This window comes from Danio rerio, chromosome 19 (assembly GCF_052040795.2).
Source record: "Danio rerio strain M-AB ecotype USA chromosome 19, GRCz13ab, whole genome shotgun sequence".
Taxonomy (NCBI): domain Eukaryota; kingdom Metazoa; phylum Chordata; class Actinopteri; order Cypriniformes; family Danionidae; genus Danio; species Danio rerio.
Genome location: NC_141039.2, coordinates 8,766,678 through 8,787,830, shown reverse-complemented (window position 1 = coordinate 8,787,830; position 21,153 = coordinate 8,766,678). Strand labels below are relative to the sequence as shown.

General features: G+C 38.1%; 3 protein-coding genes across 6 annotated transcripts in view; 2 read left to right on the top strand and 1 right to left on the bottom strand.

Moving 5' to 3' along the window:
- Positions 1-21,153, top strand: part of mllt11 (MLLT11 transcription factor 7 cofactor) — a 369,526-nt gene that overhangs the window by 115,557 nt on the left and 232,816 nt on the right. The window lies entirely within an intron of this gene.
- Positions 33-18,040, top strand: urgcp (upregulator of cell proliferation). Its single transcript, XM_087296161.2, has 6 exons — positions 33-4,654; positions 8,732-8,780; positions 9,781-10,023; positions 10,545-10,820; positions 10,910-11,182; positions 12,293-18,040. The coding sequence occupies exons 1-6, from the start codon at positions 38-40 to the stop codon at positions 16,918-16,920; spliced, it is 10,086 nt and encodes a 3,361-aa protein (XP_087152287.1). The 5' UTR covers positions 33-37; the 3' UTR covers positions 16,921-18,040.
- cgnb (cingulin b) overlaps positions 19,154-21,153 on the bottom strand; it is a 43,145-nt gene continuing 41,145 nt past the window's right edge. For all 4 annotated transcript variants that reach the window (NM_001442313.1, XM_087293727.1, NM_001044762.2 and 1 more), the window contains one exon: positions 19,154-20,382. In NM_001442313.1, coding sequence (NP_001429242.1) covers positions 20,250-20,382 — 133 coding nt within the window. In that variant the 3' untranslated portion in view covers positions 19,154-20,249. The remainder of the gene's footprint in view (positions 20,383-21,153) is intronic.

Below are 21,153 nucleotides of genomic sequence, written 5' to 3'. Positions count from 1 at the left end.
GATTTAAAATGTTTAACTTTCCATTTCAGATATAAATATGGAATCTGTATTAATGGAACTGGGACTGCAAACATATCTGAGGGATAAACTGACTTTAAAGACGGTGCTGGAAATAATCAAACCTTCAGATGAGGACCAAACACCTAGTATTACATCACTGCCGTGGCTTTTCCTCAGAAAGCTCATGATGGCTAATTCATTAGCCAGAACCCTGAAATGTGCTTCTGAGGAATCTACTGATTTTAATGAAGATCAGAAAGGCATAAATCCACTGGATTTGATCACAGCTCTTTTCCACTGTGCCGACCCTTTCCTCCAGCAAGAAATGGCTCTAAAAATGTCGCTGTGTCAGTTCTCTGTGCCTTTACTCCTGCCAAACTGTGACACAAAAGAGTGCACGCTGATGCTTTGGGCCCTGAGGGACATAACAAAAGAAAACTGTATTGTGCAAACTGATTTGCCCCTGATCTCTTTCGTCAGACTAGGAAAAAATCCAAATATTTCCAAATCTGAGCTTTTAAACAAGCTCCTTTCAACCAGTCAGCAAAACCATGATGCTTTTGTTCACAGGAAAATGGACAATGGAAACCTTCAAAAAAAGATCTGCAATGGTCTTGTTGAAATTACCTGGTATCTCCCTAGTGGGAAGAAGAAGAATGACATTTTTAAAGACCCAGTAGCTCTAGCTAATCTTCGTGGGGATATTTCTGCATTTGAGGCACAATTCGCTTTTCTAACCCAAACATCATCTGCAGTTTTTCTGTTCTGCGATGATCTGGACTCAAACCAGAAGTTTCTGAACTCCCTGCAACACAAACCAAAACTGGTTCTGGTTTGCACAAACGATGGTCCAACATCAAAAGAAAATCTGAAACAAAGTTTGGCGCAGATCAAGCTCAAAACATTCTCAACCATTCACAAGGACGGGAAGATGAATGATAGCGAATTTGTTGCTAAAATAAAGAAGACTGTTGTTGGAATTCTTGCAGATTCTACCAAAGTAAGCATTGAGAAGATGTCAGAGATTGCACCAGAGCTGGGGATTATTATAGATGAAAACAATACAAGTTGTCAAAAGGCAAAGGTAAGAACAGATCAAATTATAAAAGACATTGGTAATATACCCGAATATAAAACAAAGGAGCTCCCATTGCAAGGGAAACCCTGGAAGGAGATATCCAAACTGGAAAAAGAAATGTGTCGCCTTAAAAATGCAAGAAAACAGAACATTGAGCACTACAAGAGTGAACTCAAAAGTCAAATACAGAATCTTAGAATGGAACAAGGAAGCCACAGGATGAGTGACACAATATATCAGTTCATCTCTGGCTTGTGCTGCTCATCAAATGAGCAACAGTATTTTCTCAAATGGATGAAAGTCACGTTGGACAGTCTAACAAGAAAGCACCTGTCCAGTCTTAAGGAGCAGTACATGGAAGCATGTAAGACAACCAAAGAAGATAAAGAACATCTCAAAGAACTGGACAATCAGATTGTTAGCAGCTCTTTAGGGGTTCAACACTTCATGAGAGAATTAAGTCAACTTTATGAGTCTGCACATTCACAGGAAACCTGGAAAAACTCTGCCCTAAAGAACTTACCAGAACTATGTGCTCAGTTGATGCTGAATGGGTTTCCTCTGGAGCTTGTTGATGGAGATGTATCGAACATTCCACTGACGTGGATTGGAGATGTGCTTACAGCACTCAACAAACTGACAGCACCTCACAATAAGATCAGAGTCGTAACAGTTTTAGGGGTCCAAAGCACTGGGAAGTCTACCCTCCTCAACACAATGTTTGGAGTTCAGTTTGCTGTTAGCAGTGGCAGATGCACCAGAGGTGCTTTCATGCTTCTGTTAGGAGTGTCCGAGGAATTCAGAGCAGAGCTTCAGTGTGACTATCTTCTAGTGATCGACACAGAAGGATTAAAATCTCCAGAGCTGGCTGAAAAAGCTGAGAGTTATGAACATGACAATGAACTTGCGACTCTTGTCGTTGGACTGAGTGACATCACTATTGTCAACATTTCCATGGAAAATGCAATTGAGATGAAAGACATCTTGCAAATCGTTGTCCATGCCTTTCTCCGTATGAAAGAGGTGGGGAAAAAGCCCTGCTGTCATTTTGTGCACCAAAATGCTACCGAGGTTGCTGTACGAGAGAGAAATATATTGTTGCAGAAGCTAGATGACATGACACAAGCAGCAGCTAAAATGGAAAAAAGAGGCCCTAACAAGAAATTTTCAGACATTTTAGAGTACAGCGTTGATGGAAGCAACTGGTGCATACCTGGACTGTGGCTCGGGACTCCTCCAATGGCACCTGTCAGTGCTGGTTACAGTGAAGAGGTGAGTAATCTCAAGGAAGGCATCCTTGATATTCTCAAGGCAGCAAAAGTCCCAGCACAGGACTTCATGGCATTTGCTGAATGGATCCGAAGCCTCTGGAAGGCTGTACAATTTGAAAACTTCATTTTCAGTTTTCGAAACACTCTCGTCGTGGAGGCGTACTCCAAACTTTGTGCAGAGTTTAACACTTGGGAGTGGACATTTAAGAAGCACATGACCGACTGGTGCACAAAATCCGAAATCAAAATTACTAACATGGGTGCAGTGTCAGTGCAGTCAGTTAAAGCTCTTAACATTGATGGAGTGTTGGCTGATTTAAAATATGAAGCTACTGATGAGCTCAACAAAGAGGAGAAAATCCTCTTTGGAAAAATTGAGGAATACTTTCAAAATGAGGAGGAACATGTGCACCTTGTTGAAAATCACAAAGAGGACTTCTTAAATAGTGCACGGGGCCTTCGGAGGGAGACCGAGATGTATTTAAAGAACAAACTGGAGAATGCTGTTCTGATACAGAAAGGGATTGAAAAGGTGGAACTTATCAAACAAAAGCTGCGGGACACCATGAAGGAAAAGGTGCTCAATTTGATCCGTGCCTTCAGGGATAGAAGACACAGCCTCTCTGATGGTGATCTAGATGCAGAATTTAAAAAAATGTGGGACGGCACTGTGAGACAGCATTCCTTCATAGCTCTACCTAGACAAGATGTGGTGAAGGAAACATACAGACTTTTACACAGCAACTTAGAAATGAAAAGTGGGGCAGTACGTGAGATGCTCTTAAATGTCACGAGTCTGGATAAGTGTGGCATAGGACGCTTTTTTGTGCAGAGTGAAACGGAGAATATAATTCAAACATTCCCATATTCGCCTTCGCCTGAACAGAAAGAAAACAGAAGCAGTTTAATACAAAGAGAATGCGAAAGAATATCAAATAATTGTGAAATATTCATTAGTTCTAAGACAAGTGCAAAATCAGACTACAATTCCGCTGACATACAGGAGCTGCTGTGCCTCATTGACAACAATCTAGAAAGCTGCAAGGATTTCCAGATTAGCCCTGAAAATGAAGCTGCTCTCAAGATCCACATATGCGGGAATGCTGCAAGAGCTTTCCAGAGAATGCATGATGACTACATCCACAGGAACGACCCTTTAAAATGCCTTGAAAGGTTCAGGGAGCAATGGTTGGCTGACTTTAAAGACCTTTACTATGAACGAGACCAGTGTCAGAAGAAGGCAGAGATGTGTGCCATGCAGTGCTTCGCCCCTGCTGTGATGGAGTACATCCAGAAACGTCTTGGGCCTGACATTGTGGATGAAATGCTGACTGGTGAAAGAGCTGTCGACTTCAGCACGCGGTCATTCTTCCAGTTTTCACTTCTAAAACAGCTGCTGCAGGATGACGACTTCAACAACATTTACGAATATGTGGAAAACTACGAGAAGTTTGTAACTGGGTGGATTTCAGAGAAAATCATTGAGCATTTTTCAAAAGACGACACATTTCTGAAGTTAGAGAAGAAGCATTTGTTTGTGATCAGCAAGAAGCTCATGGAAGCTGTAATTGCACAGAGAGAGACATACATTCGCCGTAGCAGCAATGTTCAAGGAAGAAGCATCTACATTTTTGTAGCCAAAGTCTTTGCATGTCTTAATAAAGAGCTGGTCATACCAGCTGACACCCTCAATGCAAATTTGGTTATAAACAACTCTGACCCTGCTGTATTTGCAGATTGCCTTTTATCATCAATATACAAAATGCCTAAAAGCTTAGCAGAACAGTTGGATAGAGAAAGCGATGTCAGGGATAATCTAAGCAGACTGTCACTATACAGACCCCAAGAGGTGCTCTTCAGCAGAGTGTTCGGCTGTGGGAAAAGGTGTCCGTTCTGCAGAGTACCTTGTGAAGCTGGAGGAAAAGAACATGCAGAGCATTTTGCCTCTGCCCATCGGCCACAAGGCATCGGCAACTTTAGGTGGATTTCAACTGGAAAATTAATTCCTGACATATGCTCATCACTTGTTGCAAGTGACAAAGAATTCCGCTGTGAATTCACAGGAAACAAGTGGCATAAATATAAAGAATACAGACAGATCTTTCCAGACTGGAGGATACAGCCTGATCCTAGCATCGAGGCCACTGACTTCTGGAAGTTTATCTTTGCTAAGTACAATGCTAAATTTGCTGAACGATACAAGGTTGTCCCTGCAGACCTACCTGATGATTGGCATAGAATCTCTGTACAGCAGGCAAACAAGTGCTTGAGAGATACATTTAAATACTTAGATACGGTAACGAAACGATAATAGACAAGATAGCAGCAAGAAATTGAATATTCACCTTTGGCCAGCAAAGTCTTAAGGCTGATTTATACTTCTGCGTCAAACACCGGCGTATGCTACGGCGCTGACGCATAGCCCTTCGCCATGGCCGTCGCTGTCACTGACATGCACCTCTCAAAAAATGTAACTACACATCGCAACAACGCGTAGCGCAAGCTCTGTGATTGGTCGGCTTGGTAGCGCTGACGAGTCAGGGCGGGACTGAGAGCCGCGCGAATGGCTCGAGCGATTGTTTACAAGTGTTGAGTCCCGGTAAGGAGCTCCGGATGGATAGTTTGGTTTTGTGTTTACCTCATAGTTAAAGTTGTTGCATGTCCGCCGGTTCCTGCCTCAAAATGAGCGAGTTTGAGCCACTTGTACATCCCGGAAGTGTTCAGGAAATGCAAAAAAGCAGCGAAGAAACTCGACACAGAGAAAGATTTACACCTCACTGCCAACTAGTTTTTCGGAAGTGTTAATGCAGACCAACAGAGACAGCGCGCAGAAGTATAAATGCACAGCCACGCGCGTTGCATGCGCCGTGGGTTACATCGGTCACTTGAAGCAGAAGTATAAATCAGGCTTTAGCTTGATGTCAAATTTTGTGCAGCAATAACCAGTGTTTGCAGAATGACAATCAAAAAGAACACACATAGTTTTAACAAATGTAAAAACTGGCATTGCTGTCTATTACAGTTTAAACGATGCTTTTATTCTGGTTATTGAAACAAAAACAAAACTCCTCATTAAGATCATAAACACTTGTGTTTCAAGAGTTCACACTTAGCTGATGATTGATTATAAAGCTTGTTTTGCATGCTGACCTGGGAGAGAGCCCTGAGCTCATGATCCTCAAGCCCGGGGCTCCCTCCCGTTGCAAGGCGGGAGGGGAATTTGAGCTCAGGTAGATCTCGAGAATTCCCCTGCTGTAGTAACCAATGAACAGTAAGCGATTGCTCTTGGAGATAACTATATACTAGGAGCATGACTTAATTTGCATGTTTTTGGACGGTGGGAGGAACCTGGGGAACCGGGGGGAAACCCACGTGAGCATGGGGAGAAAGTGCAAACTCCACACAGAAATGTCTGCTGGTTTGGTAAAGCCTGGAACCAGAGACATTCTTGCTGTGAGGCAACAGTGCTATTCACTGGGCCACCGTGTCACCCATCTAGGAAGGAGGAGGAGTAGGGGTGGAAGGGGGGAAACCTTCAAAACGACGATAGCAGTGGAATGAAACCCAAGGTATTTATAGTAGTTTAGGAGTCGTCTGATTGGAGCATTGTGAATTGGATAATGCGGATCCAGCTGCTAGCAATCATAAGCACGTGATCCTCTCGAAATTAGTTTATACATAAACTTCACTTGAACATAACAGTTATGCACGTCCATCAATTGCCTGTTTACAATGAAATAAAAACAGAACAATATGTTCTGTCTACATCATAATGAACAGTTTTAAACACGAGATTAGTTGTTAAGATAAAATAATGTGCCCCCACAAATAAAGTCATGAGTAAACTCCTTAACTTATCATTAGTTCATAATAAAGACATTTAGTTTTTTTAGAAGTACATCATTATTTATGTACTTCTATTTTAGAAGCATTACCCATCTTTTTATAAGGCCAGATATCAGTGATCCTACCCCACCACCCTCTCAGGGATTTTCATGCATGCCCCTAGTCATCTCATTAAAGGTGATGATACACAGGGCAACTTTTTCGAGCGATGTGCTTTGCTACTTTCCCATTGAGAACAAAGATGTATCTGGATCCATTAGACCAGTTGTCAGCCATTTTTTCGACCTGTAAGTAAACAGCGGCGGAGTGGGTGGGTGATTATGGGTGGGGGCAACATGGTGGGTGAACGGCGATCGGTAAGTGAAGTGGTGCTCCCTATGGCCCTACTTGTCATGTGAAAAACAGGATTTTAAAAATAATTTCATGCTTACAATGCCATCAACTGTCTAATTTAAAAGTGCAGTAAGCAATTTAGCTTCCTTGTATTGACCTTATTCTAAAATGCGTAAGTGCGCCTGTTTTCACGATTGTCTTAGAACGTCCGATTCAGTCGCCTATGGGAGAAATGACTAGGAATAATAAACGGCAGAAAACGGCCAAACTACTTGCTCTACAAACAAATGTTTGCATGACTATACAGACCAAGTAGAGTAATATAACAAGAAAATATCAAATTGCAACATCAAGCAGCGAAATGAGCAGTTTTTAATGTCTAAAAATGAATGGAAGTGAATGAGACTGGAAGTCTTGAGCCAAAAAGATTCAAATGGCAGCGCCCACTCGTCGGCGGAGAATAAGGTCAATACCTTTGTTGTTGTTTTTTTGTTTTTCACAAGTGAAGATGGTGGGTATTCAATGATTGTTAACTTATAATTTGAATTGGCAACATATTTGCTCCTTTCTGTATGGTTATTACCTAAAATCTGTTGCACTAAAAAGTTTCTGTGTCTCATCTGGTTGCCCATGACCGCATCTTTGTCAAAAGTTGCCCGGCAACATTGCTCCAAAAGTCACCTTATGCGTCAGACAAGCAAGACATACTGTACAAAATGTGACCCAGTATTGCTGAGAACCACTGGTTTACAGTAAACAGGGTGGTTAAACATAGTTCAGTTAGAGTTTGTGAATTCTTCGCATGAGGAGAACAGAAATGGGCTGTGGAAAGTTTTTCTATTGTCTGTTTTTACCGGTTTGCTGCTAATAAAGTACAAATATTTGTGGCACTTTGCAAAAAAAAAAAAATCTCAACAGAACATATTTGTAATACTTCTGTAATGTACTTTAAAGAAAAATGTAGTTAAAGTATGCACCCTTACCAGAACACATGATAAAAAAAATGTTATCTGCATTGTTACCTAAAAGGAAACCATTAGTTATGAACAGGTTCATACAAACTGTATTGCTACATACACTATTTAAGTGCCAGAATATTCAAGATATGATGAAAAAGCTGAACAGATCTCACTGAAGTGCTTAGATTTTATTTTTGCGGTGATGTTACATACTAGATTTACATATTAACTGCATTGTCCTTAGTTTATCATCTATAAAATATTGTGTTATTAATAAAAAAGTCTTCCTTTTCTAGTCAGGATTTCTATTAGTTCAGTTCAGTTCTGTTAGTTCAATTATTTAAGCTTTCCTGTTCACTCTGCAATTAAAAAGTTTGTTATAATCTGAACTTCAGGTTTCATTTGAAAGGGAAAATCATGCATAAGAATGTTTTCAGCTAAAATAATGTAAAATAAAAATAGGTATTGTGTACATAATGAATATATGTAGAGTACTGTAACCTCTGTATTGGTCTTCCCTTCTCAGTTCAATAAATTGACATTAATTAAAGAAACATACAGAAGACATTTTACTGTTTTCACAGCTCATAGCTTTTTCCTGTCATTTGTTTTTCTGGTGTATGTTATTTTGGGATTTACCAGCATGCATTTTGTAAAAGCTTCGGCTTTCAAATGCATTTAAAATATGAAAAATATGAAAAAAGCAAACAATTCCAGTAAAAATGTTTACAGTCCAACAAGTCCATCCAGTTGCCAAACACCTGTATGACAGACTGACAGTAACGCTAAAAAAAAAAAACCTGTTTTACATCAAATCAAAACTGAAACCCTCATGCCTTGACCGAGTATTTAAATCTCCAAGTATGACAGAGACACAGAGACCATTATTTGGCTCTTGAGGAGGAAGCGTCTCTCAAAATAAGGTGAATCAGCCTGTGAGTATTAAAGTCATTTTTCTTCATTTGAGGTATCGTAACAATTTTTTTTTTCTAAAATGAGTTCAGATAACAGATATTTTGCTGTATAATAAAATATTATTATATTAAAAATATACTATTACAACTAAAATATTTCTGATTATGCTCCCTTTACCTTGGAATGTCTTAAGTAGTCAAATAAACAATATGTTGAAAGAGGAGTTTCACAATGTTTAAATATAGAATGATCAACCTTAACATGATCTTCTTAGAAATATGTCTAACAGTCAACATTACTGAATTATTTCCCTATAATAAAACATCCAGGCTTTGAAGCAAAAGATGGAGGATCCTGGTGAAAGCACTGCTATTGAAGGTATGGTTATATTATATTATATTATATTATTTTATATTATATTATATTATTTTATATTATTTTATATTATATTATATTATTTTATATTATATTATATTATATTATTTTATTTTATATTATATTATTTTATATTATATTATATTATTTTATATTATATTATATTATTTTATATTATATTATTTTATATTATATTATTTTATATTATATTATATTATTTTATATTATATTATATTATTTTATATCATATTATTTTATATTATATTAGATTATTTTATATTATATTATATTATATTATTTTATATTATATTAGATTATTTTATATTATATTGTTTTATATTATATTATATTATATTATATTATATTATTTTATATTATATTAGATTATTTTATATTATATTGTTTTATATTATATTATATTATATTATTTTATATTATATTATATTATATTATATTATATTATATTATATTATATTATATTATATTATTCAAAGCTGCTTCCACATCATAATGAGAAAATGTGAAATCTTGCTGGGCCATCTCCTGCGCTTAGATTTGTCTTGTATAATTTATCATTGCTTGACAATGCAGCCTACCATTATCAAATGTAAAATGCATTCAAACAAATATCTACAATTGTAAGCATGTTGGTTAGTGTGTAGGCCAAAGGTGCCCAGATTCAGTCCTGGAGGGCCGGTGTCCTGCAAAGTTTAGTTCCAATTCCAATCAGACACACCTGGGCTAGCTAATCGAGCTCTTACTAGACTTTCTAGAAACATCCGTGCAGGTTTGTCGAGGCAAATTGGAGTTAAAATCTGCAGTACACCGACCCTGCAGGACAGAGTTTGGGCACCTCTGGTGTAGCCCTATAATGCCACACATAAAACACTAAAAAAAGCTGCATGTTTTCTTTTCAACACAGCACAGACCTAAACACAAAGAAAAATCTACAAAAGTAAAAATTGAATTCGTTGTCACTTTTAACTTATATTCCCTTTATCAGATCAAATTAGGATCACAGATGTCGGCCCTCATTCTGTGCGATTAGCATGGGGAGCTGCAGGTGTGACTGCAAATAAACAACAAAAATTCCAAGTCGAATGGAAGAATGAAGGAATACACTTTACAAAAACAACAGATGCAAATCATTTTGAGATAAAACAACTCACGCCTGGCACTCGGTATAACATCACGGTACTGGAAACTGAGGAATCCTGCCAGAGCTTCTCTGCATCCGTGTGTACAGGTAAACAAGCTGCTTTCATTTTGTCATGTAAATTCTTTTCTGATACAATCCAAAGAGTATAAATAGGAATTAAATTATAATGATTGCTACACGCTGTAAAAAAATATTCTGTGAAAATTTATTCCTGATATCTTTAATGTTGACTGAGTTAGGCCATGTCATGTGGTGCGGTGGTTTGGTGGTGTTTGACAGAGTGAGTAGAGGTAAATGAGTTGGCAGAGAAGCTGACTTGCTCTGAGAAACGCTGTTGCTGTCGAACATTGTTTACTTCAGAATACTGCAAATACCTGATGGCAACTATGACAAAAATGTTCAAACAGATAAAAATGATCAGATATTTTTTGTCTGAAACACACATACATCAAACATCAAAATCAAAATAGCAATCACTTGAACAAGTTCAAATTTAAAAGCAGCCCAAATTTTGTCCACTCACGCAATACGTTTTCCAGTCAGTCTCTTTCTCATCTACAATAATCTATACTTTGTATATACTCATGTAGCATATTTTTCCCTTAAAGCAATCCCAGCACCTGAGAACTTTGAATATGTTGCAATGGACGCAACAACTGTAAGACTAAATTGGACATCACCTCCAGAAATGGATCCCAGTTTCTACAAATTCCAAGTGATCATGTATAAAAATAAAGAGAAAACCGAATCAGTGACTATGAAATCAGACTTAAATACCATTGTAATGATAGACCTTCTTCCTGCCACTGAGTACAAAGCTACAATAAACACAATTCTGGAGGATGATAAGCAAAGCAAACCAGTTGCTTTAATCGTCCACACACGTAAGTGGCTCATTTACTGTACAACAATTGAATAATAATTTGCTGTGAATTGCAATGCGCAACTATATTTCATTTTCCATTCCTTACAGAGCCACTTCCACCCACAAACCTACAAATCAAAAATGAGGCAACTTCTGTTACTCTGAAATGGACCGATCCCATCACTGATGACAAGATTCCACACAGATTCAGAGTGATATGTAGCGGTGAAGCCAATCGAATGGAAATGTTTACCGATGAAGAAGAGATTAATGTATCAGGTCTAAGCCCTGGCATGGAATATTCCTTCTCTGTCTACACATTAGTTAAACTTAATGACACAGAACTTGAGAGCACTTCTGTAAAAGTCACACAGCGCACAAGTAAGTTGTGATTTTTTTTTTTTTTATTGAATCGAACAATAAGATATAGCACCCTGCAGGAATGCAAAAAATGCTTTTCCTGCTTAGATTTTTTGTCTTGTTTCTCTAAATATCTAAAATTTCTTATATCAAGAATTAGTTTCTAGAAAAGCAAAACATATTGTCATGTTTTGATAAATAATATGCCAATATTAAGTGAGTTTTTCCTTAAACCAAGCAAAATAATCTGCCAATGGGGTAAGCAAATTAATCTTGCTTTTCCTTTTGATGTAAGATTATTTTGCTTACCCCATTGGCAGATTATTTTGCTTGTTTTAAGGTAAAACTCACTTCAAGAGTTCACACTTAGATATTGCTTGACAACTGTTAGCAGTTTTGGCATGCTGTCCCGGGAGAGAACCTAGAACTCGGAGATAGTTGAGCCCAGGGCTCCCGCCAGGTCCATAGAGCATGTGAGGGGAGTACGAGATCAGGTGGTTCTCGAGAGCTCCCCTTTTGTAAAGGAGGAAAGGAGGAGAAAGGGGTGGATGAGGGGTTTCTTCGGAAAACGAAGATAAGGGAGTAAATCTAGCTAGGCTACTTATAGTGAGTTAGGATAGATCTGATTGGCTAACTAATGAGTGTAGATGGGAGGCCAGCTGCAGTCAATCATATCACGTGCTCCTCTCGAAATTAGTTTGAAAAACTTCACTTAATATTAGGATATTATTTCTCAAAACAAGACAATATGTTTTGCTTGTCTAGAAAATTCTTCTTGATTTAGGAATTTTTAGATATTTGGACTAGAAACATGACAAAAAAATTCAAGCAAGAAAAGCATTTTTTGAAATGTGAAAAGACCAGCATGGACATCCATCTGACATTATCTTATGCCAGTTAGTGCTGATTTGGTGTTTCCTGGAGCTAAAACTGATCCAGGCAACTTCCCTAGTGCAGATAAAATGTTCAAGCAGACATAACTGTAGAAAAAATAAGTTCTTTATTAAGTTTATTTAGGGCATCAGCATCCCATGCAGTGTGTACTGGTCTTTTTAGCAGAATAATATCACACAATCATGCTTTAATGCGGTTGGAGATGGATCTCTAAACTATACGATGTTACTTTTGCAGACATAAATATGGAATATATGTTAATGGAACTGGGTCTACAAAGCCACTTGAAGAATAAGCTCACTTTGAAGTCTGTGTTGGAATTAAGGAGAATGTCAGATGAGAACCAAGCGCAAAGTTTTAAGGATTTGTCCTGGCTTTTTCTCAGAAAGCTCATGATGGTCAATTCATCAGCTAGAAGTATCAAATGTGCCAATACCTCTACTGAAGATCAGAAAGGTGTAAATCCACTAGATTTGATCACAGCTCTTTTCCACTGTGCTGACCCTTTCCTCCAGCAAGAAATGGCTCTAAAAATGTCACTGTGTCAGTTTTCTGTGCCTTTACTGCTGCCAAACTGTGACACAAAAGAGTGCACGCTGATGCTTTGGGCCTTGAGGGACATAACAAAACAGTTCAGATCCCACTCATTGAGAAAGGACTGTTCAGGGGAAAACAGTATTGTGCAAACCGATTTCCCCCTGATCTCTTTTGTTAGACTGGGAAAAGGTAAGTTGTCCAAATCTGAGTTTCTGAATAAACTCATCAGCAACAATCAGCAAAATCATGACACTTTTGTTCACTGGAAAATTGCAAATGGAAACTTTCCAAGAAAGATCTGTAATGGTCTTGTTGAAATGACCTGGTATCTTCCTTGCGGAAAGGAAACTGACAAATTCAAAGAGCCAATCGCTGTGGCTAACCTACGAGGGGATATTTCTGAATTTGAGGTCCAATTGGCCTTCTTGAGCCAAGTATCCTCTGCAGTTTTTCTGTTTTGTGATGATCTGGATTCAAACCAGACACTTCTGAATTCCCTGCAGCTCTCAAAACTGGTACTGGTTTGCAACACAAATGATCTAGAATCAAGAAACGATTTGGAAAAAAGTTTGGCAGAGCTAACGCTCAATACGCACTCAGTTATCTTCAAGGACGTGAAGATGAATGATGATGACTTTGTTGCTAAACTACAGATGACTGTCGATGAAATACTTAAACATTCTACAAGCGTTAGCATCAAAAAAATGTCTGAAATTGCCCCAGATCTGGGGATCCTTGTAGATGAAAATGATGACATTTGTCAAAATGCAAAGAAAATGGCGGAAACAATGACGAAAGACATTGACGATATATCTCAGTTTAAAATAAGACAATTACCTTTGCAAGGGGAAAAGTTGAAAGAGGTTTCCGAACTGGAGAAAGAAATGTGTCGCCTCAGAAAGGCAAAGAAACAAAACATTGAGCACTACAAGGATGAACTTAGAAGTCGAATACACAAACTGAAAATGGAACAAGAAAACAGCAACATGAAACAAGTGATATCTCTGTTCATCTCTGGCTTGTGCTGCTCATCAAAATTCCAGATGTATTTTCTTAAATGGATGAAAATAATGTTGGACAGTCTAACAAGACAGCACCTGTCCAGTCTTGATGAGCAGTATAAGGAAGCATGTAAGAAAGCCAGAAAAGAAAAAGAACACCTTAGAAAACTGGAAAATCATATTGCCAACAGCTCTTTAGGGGTTCAACACTTCATGAGAGAATTAAGTCAGCTTTATGAGTCTGCACACTCACATGAAACCTGGAAAAACCCTGCCCTAAAGAACTTACCAAAAGTATGTGCTCAGTTGATGCTGAATGGGTTTCCTCTGGAGCTTGTTGATGGAGAAGCATCGAACATTCCACTGACGTGGATTGGAGATGTGCTTACAGCACTCAACAAACTGACAGCACCTCACAATAAGATCAGAGTCATAACAGTTTTAGGGGTCCAAAGCACTGGGAAGTCTACCCTCCTCAACACAATGTTTGGAGTTCAGTTTGCTGTTAGCAGTGGCAGATGCACAAGAGGAGCGTTCATGCTTCTGTTAGGAGTGTCTGAGGAATTCAGAGCAGAGCTTCAGTGTGACTATCTCCTAGTGATCGACACAGAAGGATTAAAATCTCTGGAGTTAGCAAAACTAGCTGATAGCTACGAGCATGATAATGAACTTGCAACCTTGGTTGTTGGATTGAGCGACATCACTATTGTCAACCTCGCGATGGAAAATGCTGCAGAGATGAAAGACACTTTGCAAATCGTTGTCCATGCCTTTCTCCGCATGAAAGAGGTGGGGAAAAAGCCTTGTTGTCATTTTGCACATCAGAACGCAGCAGATGTCGCAGTGCATGATAAAACCTTGAGAGAGAGAATGAGTTTCTTTCAACAGCTAGACGTTATGACTCAAGCTGCTGCCAAAATGGAAAAAAAGAGCAGCAACTACACTTTCACAGACATCCTAGAGTATAACATTGATGGAAACAACTGGTACATACCTGGACTGTGGCTTGGGACTCCTCCAATGGCACCTGTTAATACTGGCTACAGTGAAGGGGTTAACAAGTTCAAGCATGGTATACTTGACATTTTAAAGAAAACAAAAGTCCCAGCACAGGATTTTGTGGCATTTGCCGAATGGATCCGAAGCCTCTGGAAGGCTGTACAATTTGAAAGCTTTATTTTCAGTTTTCGCAACAGCCTCATTGCCGAGGCGTACTCCAAACTTTGTGCTGAGTTTAACACTTGGGAATGGGTGTTCAGGAAGCACATGATTGATTGGTGCACAAAATCTGAGACCAAAATCACTAACATGGGTGCAGTGTCAGCGCAGTCAGGGGACGCAGTTAACCTTGATAGAGTATTAGCTGCCTTAAAATGTGAAGCAGATAATGAGTTGGGGAAAAAGGAGAAAAGCCTTCTAGATTCAATTCAGCAGTACTTTGAAAGTGAGTTGGAACATGCACACCTTGTGGAAGATCACAAGGAGGACTTTTTAAATAGTGCACGGGGCATTCGAAAAGAGGTTCAGACAGATATACACATCAAACTGGAGAACGCTATTTTGATACAGAAGGGAATTGAGAAGGTGGAACTTATAAAACAGAAGCAGAGGGACACCATGAAAGAAAAAGTCCTTAATTTAATTCAAGTCTGCAGGAGCAGAACAAATAAACTCTGCGATAGTGAACTGAATGGGGAATTCGAAAAAATATGGAACGACATCGTGAAGCAGAACTCCTTCTCAGCTCTGCCTAGACAAGATGTGGTGAAGGAAACCTACAGACTTTTACACAGCAACTTGGAAATGAAAAGTGGGGCGGTACGTGAGATGCTATCAACTGTCACCAGTCTCGATCAGTGTGGAATTGGACCATTCTTTGCAGTTGCAAAAGCACATTTTTTCACAAGATTCAGAAATTCCCTGCGGCCCGCAGAGCGGAATAAAAAGCACAGGTTAATACAACTTGCATGTGACAAAATAATAAATGAGAGCGAAATATTTATTAAAAATAAGACGGAGCCAAAATCAGATTACAACAGCGCTGACATACAAGAGCTATTGTGCTTCATTGACAAGAATTTGGAAAGCTGTAAGGATCCACAGATAAGTCCTGAAGTTGAAGCCGCTCTCAAGATCCACATATGCGGAAATGCAGCAAGAGCTTTCCAGAAAATGCATGATGACTACTTACAGAAGAACGACCCATTGAAATCCCTTCAACTGTTCAAGAAGGAATGGTTGGCTGACTTTAAAGACCTTTACTATGAACGCGACCAGTGTCAGAACAAGGCAGAGATGTGTGCCATGCAGTGCTTCGCCCCTGCTGTGATGGAGTACATCCAGAAACGTCTTGGGCCTGACATTGTGGATGAAATGCTGAGCGGTGAAAGAGGTCTTGAATTTTGCACAAGATCATTTTTCCAGTGCTCACTTTTAAAACAGCTGCTTTGGGATGATAACTTTGACAATATTCTAGAGTATGTACGCAACTATGAAAGCTTTGTAACTAAGTGGATTTCAGAAAGGATTACTGAACATTTTTCGAAGAAAGGGGCTCTTTCGAAGTTGGAAGTAAAGCACTTGAATGATATCATCAACAAAATCAAGGAAGCTGTTGAAAGTGTGCAGAAGGTGGCAGGCGTCCCTACGAATATTTGCAGGTTTGTGACTAATGTCTGCAAAAATCTAAATAAAGAGTTGGTCATACAAACAGACACCCTCAATGCAACTCTAACTTTAAACAACTCTAACCCTGCCGAATTCATAGATTGCTTTAAATCTTCAATAGACAAAATGCATAAGCGATTAGTAGATCAGCTGCACGCTGAAACGAACGCAAGAGATAAACTTACCAGACTCTCTGTGAACAAACCTCAAGAGGTGCTCTTCAACAGAGTGTTTGGCTGTGGAAAAAAGTGTCCGTTCTGCATGGCACCTTGTGAAGCTGGTGGAAAAAGGCATACAAATCACTTTGTGTCCATTCATCGGCCACAAGGCATTGGCTACTATTCCTGGGTCACTAACAATAAACTAATTGCTGACATATGCTCATCTCTAGTCGCAAGTGAAATGACGTTCCGCCATGAAGACACAGGATTTCAGTGGTATCCCTACAAGGAATACAGACAATTCTATCCAAACTGGAGGATACAGCCTGACTCTAGTATCGAGGCCACTGACTACTGGAAGTACATCTTTGCCAAGTACAACTCTAAATTTGCTGCACAATACAACGTAAAACCAGCAGACATTCCTGATAGTTGGTACAGAATCTCTGTACAACAGGCTAACAAATGCTTGGAAGATACATTCAAAATGAAACAATAGAAAGCTACCGATGGACAACATCAATAAATTGTGGAAATGAAACAATGGACAGGTGAACTGGAAAAGTCCACAGAATTCTAAAACTTTTAACATTTTTTTCTTTAGATAACTAGTATTTGCTGAATGGTAGTTCATGAAGAAACAAGCCTTGATGCAACAAATACAGATTTATTAATGTTGTCTATTAAAATATTTTTATAACGAAACAATATATATATATATATATGTGTGTATATATATATATATATATATATATATATATATATATATATATATATATATATATATATATATATATATATAAACAATAATATATATATATATATATGTGTGTGTATATAAATATGTTTATATACATATGTATGTATGTATATATATATATATATATATATATATATATATATATATATATATATATATATATACACACATACATATACACACACACACACACACACACACACACACACATATATATATATATATACATACATACATACATATATAGCGTGAGCAAACCAAATACAAATTTTTTTTATAATTTTTTTTTTATTGCAATCAATTTTTATATGAGCATATAATTAATTTAATTGAGTAGAAATTTCATTTTCATTGCAGTCATGGTCTCCAGGACTGTGTACAATGTTATTTAACATTGGACTGTCTAACTGTGGAACATTATTTAATAAATGGTTAAGCATGTGGAGAATTTGTACAATTTGGCATTCCACTAGATGGATCAAGTCTTGCCCACAGGCAAATTTTATTACATTGAAAATCTACAAATCAGCCTAAAGCATCACACTTTGGGGTCTTTTGATACCTCTCGGATGAGTTGTCGCTGCACTGTCGGGGTAATTTTGGTCGGCAGGTCACTCCTGGGAATGATTTTCTTTCTCATTTGTTTTTGAGTTTCCTCTGATCTCAGCATGATATCTAGCTTTTGAGGATATTTTGGTGTACTTCATTTTATCAGGCAGGTTCTATTTAAGTGATTTCTTGCTTGCGAACAGTGTGGCAGTAATCAGGCCTGGGTGTGACTACAGAAAATGAACCCAGGTGTGATTTACCATAGGGCTATGTCGTTTTGGATTTTGTTTTCCCATAATAAAATCCTTAATATCAAAACTGCATAATGTGTTTACTTGTGTTATCTTTGACTAACATTTTAATTTGTTTGAAGAACTGAAACATTAAAGTTTGAAATCAGTAAGGGGCAAACATTTGTTCACACCATATGGGTGGTTTCAGTCACACGTCAAAAATTTAAATATTAAGCTATTGTTAACTTAATGGCTAAATTGATATTTTAAGTGTGGCATAATACAATACACCACAATATTTTAGTTTTCAAATTATAATATCCCTACAGAAAAAAAACTGCATAACCAGCCTTAGCTGGTTAACCAGCCTGGTTTTAAAGGGGTTTTGGCCATTTCCAGCCTGGTCTTTGCTGGTCAGGCTGGGAGATGACTAGCTAAACCAGCTTGACCAGCCAAGTCAGGCTGGTAGCCCAGCCAAAACCAGCTACGTCCAGCTAAACCAGGCTGAAAATGGCCAAAAAACCCTCTAAAACACGCTCGTAACTTTTTTTGTAGGGATGTATTATGTTTTATACTATTATTGTGATATTGATAATATAGAAGTATGTTTGTAATTTATCGTGATGGGTGTCATCATTATTTTTGAGCTATGTTGACGCCATAAAACTGACCTGCACCTGCACCTAGCACTGGACAGGTCAACCATTTTGACACATTACTGCTTGTTGTCCAGAAAGCCTTAGGTTTTTATCGCGCTGCTTTCCTCTTCATTCAACCTGAGATCCTTTTTCTCGGTCTTCGAGCTTGAAAATTATATTCTCTCGCGGATGACGAGAGAACATGTCTGCGTTCAATAATCTTTGTCAACTTCCGCCCGCAGCTGTATCTCTTGTAGCACCGAGACTAGAGACTTACCATCAATATAGCATAATTTTTGTGAAACTTTACACATATTTTTACATTACCGTGAGGGTTGGGGATAAGATGGATATTAATATGAAACAATTAATAGATAACTTAATAAATAATATTAATACTTCTCGAAAACTTCCGACCGCAGCTCAACAAGCCACAACCTCAGTTCAACAGATACTCGATTCAAATGACTAATTCGAATACTATTGGTATGTTCTAATAATTGAAATATCATTATCAGTATTATTGTAAAAATAAATAAAAACAGAGCAGTCTTTAAATTATTTAAACGTTTTACTCTGTAGTGGAAGAATAACCTTTAAACACAGGACATTATATACATACTAATATTGTACAGGGTAATATGAAATTGACTTCCAAATCAGTTACAAATTATTATCAGATGGGCAAATGCATTCTGATTAATCTAAATATACAGTACAGCATATGCAGAATATGCATCTGCGAATAATACAAAAAAAGCAGCTTACATTTAGCTTTCTAAAGGTATGAAAATTGATCGCAAATATAAAATTTCATTATCAAAGCCATTAAATCAAAAGATCCGTTTCCCTTTTCTGTCTTGGCACAAAAGCTGTCAATCATATCTTGGAAACTGCCCTCTGAATATTCTTTATAATGATTTACTGAAGTGTGTAAAATGACAGCAAACAGGGAACACTTATGACAGTTTTGTCTGAAAATTCAAATATTTCTGAGCTAACGTACCTTGCGCTTATACATCCAATCAACGCTGAAATCCTTCACTGATATCATTTACTGCTGAGAATTTAAGTAATTTAATTAGGAATGTTAAAATCCTTCAACTGACAACACTTTTAACAGATACGAGTATTGCAACAACAAACAACAACACTTACAAACAACAACAAACAAATCATTCTGAACTGAACACTTATCAAAAACAATACAAAAGTACATTCTGGTTGATGAATCTTCACACTTACTGCTTCATCCATCAACGCCTGTCAAAAACCCGACATCACTTCCTGCTTAAAATCCCAGCAGTTCACAGCAGCATTTTCACAGTGTTGAACTCACTTCATTAGTATCCTTCATGTCTCTAACGCAGTGTTTCCCAACCTTGTTTCTGGAGGCACACCAGCAGTATATATTTGGATGTCTCCCTTTTGGATCTGACCTATGAACTTCAAGTTTAGGAGTCTCTTCCAGTGTTCTAATGAGCCGATTCAGGTGTGTTGGATTAGGAATGAGGTTGAAAATGTGTATTGTTAGTGTGCCTTAAGGAACAGGGTTGAGAAATATTGCTCTACCGCAAACGATCAGCAATCTTTCATGTCTCATCTGCTATATTTACATGTACAGAAATCAAAAGTGTGCGTCGAGTCTTCAACAGCTGGTGGTCTGAAGTGGTGAATCGGTGAGAATAGATGTGATGCTCTTGGTGTCTGAATAATTGTCCTCCTCGTCAGAGCTTAATGTGCTTCCCAGAGTCGACCGTCGAGACTGCTGAATCTTCCTCCTAACAAACAATCACACACTTTAGACTGGAGACAAGCATCTGCAGTCGATCAGCAATGTAAACACACCCTCTAGTGGCCAGAAAATCAATGTGGAGTTCAGAAAATTAAGGTCTAAATGAATGTGATATTCTATATTGGCACTTACAGCAACAGTTCGCTCAAAACAAGAACATTTCCTTTTAATTTTCCGTTTCCTGTTCGAAATCTCTGGAAGATTTTAGCTGAATTGGTTTACCCCTGGCAATGGATTAAGTGCGGTTTATTCATAAACGAATTTCGAGAGGATCACGTGCTTATAATCAACACGGCTGGCTCCTTATTAGCTCCGTAATTAACCATAATAGATCATTACGGAAGCATTATAAATAACCAGAGTTTTTCACTCCAGTTATCTTCATCCTGAAGCTCCCCCCCCTTTCCACTCCTATAGCCATAGCCAATCGACTAAAACAAATTATCACCCAATACAACCTTAGTTAACACTTCTCACGGTGACAAGCAGGGGAATTCTCGAGACCTGAGTTCGAACTCCCCTCTCACCCTTCTAACGGGAGAGAGCCCCGGGCTCGAGGATATTACGAGCTCAGGGCTCTCTCCCGGGACAGCATGCCAAATACTCTTTATTGATAATCAGCTAAGTGTGAACTCTTGAAAGCTAGTAATATTGTAAATACAGTGATTATTTCACTTCATAAAACTTGTTTGTACAATTTAAGTCAGAATAATTAGCCCTCCTGTGAACTTTGTGTTTCTTTTTCAAATATTTTATA